The sequence below is a fragment of the Anguilla rostrata genome, chromosome 14 (genome assembly GCF_018555375.3).
Source record: "Anguilla rostrata isolate EN2019 chromosome 14, ASM1855537v3, whole genome shotgun sequence".
Lineage (NCBI taxonomy): Eukaryota > Metazoa > Chordata > Actinopteri > Anguilliformes > Anguillidae > Anguilla > Anguilla rostrata.
The window spans coordinates 30,551,026-30,558,528 of record NC_057946.1 but is presented as its reverse complement, the minus strand read 5'-3'; the positions used below and the strand labels follow the sequence as shown (position 1 = coordinate 30,558,528).

Below are 7,503 nucleotides of genomic sequence, written 5' to 3'. Positions count from 1 at the left end.
GTGCAGGTCATTGTTTCAGCCCAGCTGATTGTTCTGCTCGTCGAGGTCTTGACTGAAGACCCCGTAGTTAGTTTATTACCTGAACAGGGTGTCACAGCGCTGGGCTAGATCAGAAAAACCTGCACCCGCATCGCCCCTTTTTGGATAAGATTTTCCCATCCCGGTTTTAAATGATGATCTGTTGAATCAGGTGTCTCGGTGCTTTACTGGAATGAGAGTCCTCCGACTGTGCCGCTCACGCAGTTCCAGGAAGCAGCGAGTCTGATTCATTTCACAGTGCACTGGGCAGCCAGACCGATGTCTTCTGGGATAGCCCAGCCGTAAAATTGGCTTCCTTTTAATAACCGATACTCAAGGAACATTATTCAAATGTGCCAAAAGCAGAAATATTGCTTAGTGGGGGAAAAAAAAATTTTTATTGGCAAATTCTTTTCCATACGACCCTGGGGGGAGGGTCACGCTTGACTTCACGTTTGGTGTTTACACTAAATTGAACAGTGCTCAGTCCAAAGAATTTCTAAAAGGATTTGAGTTGGGATAGTGTTGGCAAGTATAACGCTTTGGAAGTTGTCGTCTCGGGGGAAAAAAAATGCAATTAAAAACAGACCTTCCTTGTTTTTTATTTCTACCCAAATATCCAAAAAAAAAAAAAGTGTGACCGTGTTAAGAGGTTCCACAGCCCATGGACGTAAAGGGGGTGCTGGCTGGGCTGGCCCCTCGACTGAGGTCTATCGCTTAATTTCGGAGCAGCAAGCATATCACCGCAACGCAATATTCAGAAATATGGTATTTCCATATATCCCATATGCCGTTTGGCAGCAGTGATGGCCCGGCCCCCTGGGCCTGCCTGTCGGGAGCGGGCCTTTTGCGTGGATATGCGCTGTCCTGCCGCTGCTCGTTACGGCTGCTCGCGGCACTTCTTCGGGAAAGGTGGCTGATCCTCCGCCATGCCGGTGCGAGTTCTTCAGCAGCGCGCTGCATGTGCCTGGGACAGTGAGTGCACGGAATGAATATACTGATCCAACGACCACAAATTCAATACTCATACCACAGTTTTATTTTATTTATTTTTTTTTTTTTTTGGCTCCTCAGTTTTCTTTTCATTTAATAAAACTCCCAAGTGCTGTCCTTGTGTGCGAGTGTATTTTTGGCGCATGAGAACTCTTGACTGCACAAAAGGTTTTGAAGGCACAATTCATTAAAAAAAACACACAATTAAATTTTTTTTGAAGACCAGCTGAAGTTGCAGCAGAAGTGGGATACTTAAATTTCAAACTGTAAATGACAACTGAATTAATGTTGTGCGAACTGTATTTTAATCTGTAAATACACGTGTTTATGTGCATGTGTGTGTGTGAGAGAGAGAGAGAGAGAGAGAGAGAGAATATGAGAGGTGGATAGATACTGTAGATCTATTTAGTTCTATATAGTTGTGGTTGCCTTTCAATCAGAAGCTAATTTAGAAACCTAAATCAAGCACTTAAATAGTAAAATGCAATGAGAATCAGTAGACACTGCGACCCTCCAGGTTTTGAGTTTCAGATCAGACGCCACCTGGACCTTCTCACACTGTGACAAGAGGCCTATTGGTTGGATCCCAGCCAATAGGAGGTAGGACCGATTACGTTCCCCAGGAAATTCCTGGAAATTCACTGAGGTGTGGCTGATCACGTTTCTCTGGGAAGTCCTGGAAACTCACTGTCTTAAAGCAGGGAGGGTGAATTTTTAAAGCTGAATCGCACACATACGGGTGCCTTTTTTTCTGTCCGACAAGCAATATGACACGGTGCAAGGTAGCGTTTCCAACTTAGTGCTTCAGGGAAGCATGAACGCTGGTTGTTCTGGGAATGCGTTTATCCAGGTTTGGCACTGTCACTCATCTTAAGCAGGTGTGCGCACTCCTGTCCTCTTTGGTAAGATGTTCTACAAGAGCCTCCCACTAAAAAAATGTGATGTATGAAGTGGCAGAATATATCAATCTACCAATGGAACCGATTCAATCTGGGGAGCTCTCAAGCCCAAAGAGTGATTTTCAGTGAACGTTTCAGCCCGGCAACTGTACAAAGGGAAAGTTTTTGGTGCTCAACAGCCAGGAAAATCGCATATATAAAACAGTATAATTTATTTGAGATAAGGAGGAGAACATGGTGGAGAACACTGGAGTACATGGCGATTTTGAGTTATGAGGAGCACCTGTTGATCAGGACCAGAGGAGGCTTGTCACCGATATGGAATCTTTGCTGACGCAACTACAGCAGTGTCTTCAGAGCCTTAGGAAAGTTTCCTCGACAAAGCCCGCACAGGCTCCGAGGGCGGCGCTGAAGACGGCATTATGTGCGTGTCTCGTTTTAGACTGGGGTTCTCAAACTCCTGTCATGGAATGCTGCTGTGTCTGAGGTTTCCATGGTTTCTTTTCAATCAGTAGCCAATTTAGGCCAGATAAAAAAGTTGAAAACCAGCTAATTACTTTAGCCAATCAACAACTTCAATTAAGTCCTCAAGTGCTGAAAAGGCTGAAAACCAGCCCTGCAGGATTTAAATTTGAGATCCCTGTCTCAAACATTCAGTTCACTTTTACAACTAACTGTGTGTTATACCCTTTGGGATTTCTTTTGGGAGGGAAGTAATTTTTTGATTCATTGGTTGATTAATTGATTGATTGCCTCACAGAATCTTAGTGGCCGTTTTTTTGAGGTCTATTCTGGGTTTCGAATCTGAACTTGTGTGTTCCTGTGCTAAGGGTGACCAGCAGCCCCCACAGGATGGCTCACAATAGGCTCTTGCATCACCCAGGGATGGGAGCATCTCATCACACAACAGCTCCCCCCACTGGTCAGCTGGGCAACCACATCTTCCATAAATGGAAATTTGCAAAAGGTAAATTCCACACAGACATTAGGAAGCATTTTTTTGTCCACACAGAGAGTAGTCACTGTGTGGCATAGCCTGCCAGGTCATGCAGTAGAGGCAGAAACTCTGGGGGTTTTCAAGACCAGGCTTGATACAGTGTTAGATACTATGGAGTCAGTAGGTAATCAGAACACTAGGTACAATTTTGTTAGGAAAATGGCAAGCATTGTTGAGCTGAATGGCCTGTTCTAGCCATTATGTTTTATGTTATGTTATGTTAAATTAATCAGCTCCAAAGTGGATGAGGAAACTACAGAGTTTAAATGAGAGAAGGAGCAGAAGTCAGGAGTGTGCCAAACTTCAGATTTAATCAATAGAGTATGTGGCTGTCTCCAGCTAAATAAAGCTCCAGGACCAAGCCAAAAGGCAACTGGATCCTGTGCCTCTCTTTGTACTGATAACACAAACAAACCAATCTTATCCTAGGTGAGGGCATACCTCTAATCTTGAGGTGCTTTCTGAACACCAAACAGTTTTCTGATTGATAGCCTGTTGTGTTCCCTGAGTTGGTTTCACTGTAATCGTTGAAACAGCACAAAAGAAGATTGCGTTTGTTCATCATGGAGGTGTCGGCTGTGTCTGTTGTCCAGAGCTTTGACAACAAAGGTCAAAGGTCAACTTCAAAGTTTCTGTACAGAGGCGCTCTCCAAGAGATTCCATAGAGTTGACAATACATTACAGGCATTTAGCAGACACTCTTATCCAGAGCGACTTACACAACTTTTTACATAGCATTTACATTGCATCCATTCATACAGCTGGATATACACTGAAGCAACGCAGGTTAAGTGCCCTGCTCCACAGCAGTGTCCTACCCAGGAATCGAACCTGTGACCTTTAGGTTACAAGACCGGCTCCTTCCACATTATACTACACTGTCGCCCAGTTGAGAAGAAAGTGGTTTTTGAAACTATCGAATCCCTTTGGAGATAGTCATGGAAATCTTCTGAGTGATAATAGGGTTTGGGCCCTGGGCAGCCCTGGGCTCTGAGCCAGCAGGAGGGCTGGATCAATGCGGCACAGATTTTCTGCAATGTTTTTTTTTTTTTTTAGCATCAATGAATTCCGGGGAGTTTTTGTTAAGACGCATCTTATCAATCAGCCCTTTGGTAATGTGTACATCTGCAAATGACCTGAAGGCTAAAACAAAACGACAACAAAAACACTCGTTTTCTTCTTCTTTTTAATCAGTTCTATTCGGGTGACTGGGTCGACTTTAAAATAATCACAAGGAAACAAATTATTTGTCCACCAAAGAATGCCATTTCATGGCAAAAATAAAACTACAATGCTCTGTGGGGTGAACAAGCCAAAAAGGAACCTAACTATCAACTGGCTTTGTGCAACTAGTCATTATGGAATCAGCAATATGAGAAAAGTCAAAGCTGGAAATGCCATTTCTTTAGTGAATGTTTATTCAAGACTGAAATAGAGCTGATAGGTGCATTATCGCCACCTGCTGTCTGGGATGTAAATTCTCTTCATGATGTGTGTTTGACATACATGGGATCAATTCTGTTTGAATTAAATAAAAGCTTTGGGGGGGGGAATGAGAGCCAATTTTCCTTTTCAGTGATCATTACATTATATTACATTACATTACAGGCATTCAGCAGACGCTCTTATCCAGAGTGACTTTTACATAGCCTTTACACTGCATCCATTCAAACAGCTGGATATATACTGAAGCAATGCAGGTTAACTACAATGGCAGTGTCCAATGGCAGAGTCAATTTGGTTGAACCTGCAACCTTTAGGTTATAAGACCCGCTTCTTCAGAGCAGAATCATTCACTTTTTTTGCAGTTTAAGACAAGTGTTTACTGTGATGTTATTTCCATAAAACAACTTCTCAGTTCAAATGTGTACTACCTGGAACTGCTCCAATAACCTAAAGGTTGCAGGTTTGATTCCCGAATTGACGCTGCCATTGGACACTGCAATTGTACTTAACCCCACTACCCCCCTCCCCCCCCGACCCCCCCCCCCCCCCAGACTTCTATGACATGGCAGCTGACTCCAAACTCAGGTCTTGACACCTGCTGTGCGTCAAATACAAGTACGTCTGTCATCTTCCAGCATAATGCAGCAGTTCCTGCACTCTGTAGTTTACTGTGCAGTCACACCCATTGCAAGACCGCACAAACACATGTCCTCACCCAACAGAAACCGCGCAGTTCATTGTGTCCTTGGTTACCTGGCAATGTGAGATGGTTGACTGAGGTCACTGGCCTCGTGTTACCTTGGTTCAAACCCATCTGAGGGAACAGGGCCAGCCCCCCGGTCCACAACCACAAAATTTACACACAAAAAAACCACCATGTCTGTTGAATGAGTACTATACATATACAAATTATTAAATTGTGCCCATCGATGAGAGTTCACTTGCCTCCCCCCCAAATACTGGGCCCTGTGACGGTTCTGTCTTGGTTACACAAAGCACAAATAATCAACATTAGGGTATATAGAGGTTCTTCAAATCAGTTGTTCCCGAGACACAGACACCAGTCACACTCAATCACTAAACAATCAAAATCCTTCATTTTATACTTTTCATGCAGTTATGTAGAAATATTTTCGATGTTTTCAACGTAATATATTAACATGTTAAATAAGCTCTGGATTTGGGCTAAACATTCACACATAAATTAAGCCGGCCCAGGGCCTGACAAGTTTAAAATTACCACCCCGTTTTAAATGTTGGTTAAGTCCCGCCTCTACATACATGACAAGAGAAGTGACCAATAAAAGAACGAAACACAGGACGGCGGTTGTGATTCGCATTCTGTTTGTCCTCTGATACTCGTGAGCAAATATAGTGCGTTTTCATTGTGCGTGTCTCTAGGCATCTTGCATATAAATTCGCGGTAGAGCAGCTGTTCGCATTTTCGCTGCTACCAATTTACTGCACGGTGTTGCAATAAGCTAATTTACAAGAAAGAAATAATGGCCCAGGAGTTCGTCGAGACAAAATTAAAAGGGGACAAAGTCGTTTTGTTTTTGAAACCGTCGTGTCCGTATTGCGTGATGGCAAAGGAGGTTCTGTCCAAGTATAAATTCAAAGCTGGACACCTGGAGTTCATCGATATAAGTGGAAGAAACGATATGAGCAAAATTCAGGACTACTTCCTTGAGATAACCGGAGCTAGAACCGTGAGTATGCTATAAAAAATGAATGTTTCATAATGAAAACGCTTCCTTAAAAGCGGATGTGTGAGTTGAGCGTACGTTAACACCTTAAAATCTCTACGAAAACGGCTTGTTAAATTACGCGACGTGCGCATTTTAGGCCATGCAAGAAATACGCTCTGTAAATGAATTTCTGTGGCTGTTATGTAGCCCCAAGTGTTATCGTCAAACAGATGGATCTCCCAACAAGACTAGTAAGGGGTTGATAGCCTTGTTCTATAAATTATAGGCTACTACGTTTCTTTGTGTTCTATAGCCTATTTCTGGGTACTGCGTTATAATGAGTAAAGCAAAGGATCTTTTTCCAGCTTGGTTTAAAGTGACAGATTTCTGAAATAAATTTCACGTAATTGTTTCTCCTTTACATTTGGTGACCAAATCGCAAAGTTAATCCCCTGCATCTATAGATCTTTAGTGATGGTGCACCCACAAATTAATAAAGGGAACCTTTTGATCAACTTCAATTGACAGTTTGACTGATTAAAAGCAGCGGTGGCAGGATCCGCAGAGGTATAAATACATTATCGCATAATTTCACTGCTATGTTTGATGCTGGCATTTCATGAATGCCTCTCGCTAATATGTCATCGTAATGATTCAGCAGCGCCTCATTTGCTAAGAGGAGTAGCCCAGTATTTCTCTTTGCTGAAGCCATACTGTAAATATCAGCTGGCAACAAATATAGTACAAGGTTCAAATCTCTCCAAGCACAAGTCATTTATTTGATGCGTCCCATGATAATTGGAACATGGGATTTTGGTGTTGCTATAAATGCCAAATAAATGACAAGGAGCATGCACAACGCTGCTTAGTGTGATTGACTCAAATGTGAAGTACTGCATAATAACTCATCGACAAAGGCTTTTTGGAAAAATGTTTTTTTACGAATCATTTTTTTATTTAGTTTGCATAAAGTTCTGAGATGAGTGTGTGTGCGTGCGCGCGCGTGTGTGTGTTTATACACAGGTGCCGCGGGTCTTCATTGGAGAGGAGTGTATAGGTGGCGGCAGTGACGTAGCTGAACTGGATAAGAACGGGAAGCTGGAGGGGATGCTGCTGTCCATCGGTGCTCTGCAGTAAATTCAGGTACAGGCACACATGCCCTCATGCATACACACACACACACACACACACACATATATATATATACACACACACACATACTCACATGCATATATATACACACATTCACTTACGCACGGACACACTCACTCACAGAGACACACACATTCATATACACACACACACACATTATCGGAACTTGGGTAAGCTAGGCACCCACCACATAGTTCATACAGAGTGAACCAACGTGTTCTCTATTTGTAGAGATTAGTAGAAAAATTATTTGTTTGCACGTTGCACTTGGTTCTCTGACAGTGACAAAAATGGTGAGGTTCACACTCCA

The 7,503-nt window shown here is 42.8% G+C and overlaps 1 protein-coding gene across 1 annotated transcript in view; it reads left to right on the top strand.

Moving 5' to 3' along the window:
- Nucleotides 1–5,682: 5,682 nt before the first annotated feature.
- The window catches only part of glrx (glutaredoxin (thioltransferase)), a 3,782-nt gene continuing 1,961 nt past the window's right edge, over nt 5,683–7,503 (top strand). The window contains exons 1-2 of the mRNA XM_064307263.1: nt 5,683–6,062; nt 7,065–7,184. Coding sequence (XP_064163333.1) covers nt 5,856–6,062; nt 7,065–7,178 — 321 coding nt within the window. The 5' untranslated portion in view covers nt 5,683–5,855 and the 3' untranslated portion in view covers nt 7,179–7,184. The remainder of the gene's footprint in view (nt 6,063–7,064; nt 7,185–7,503) is intronic.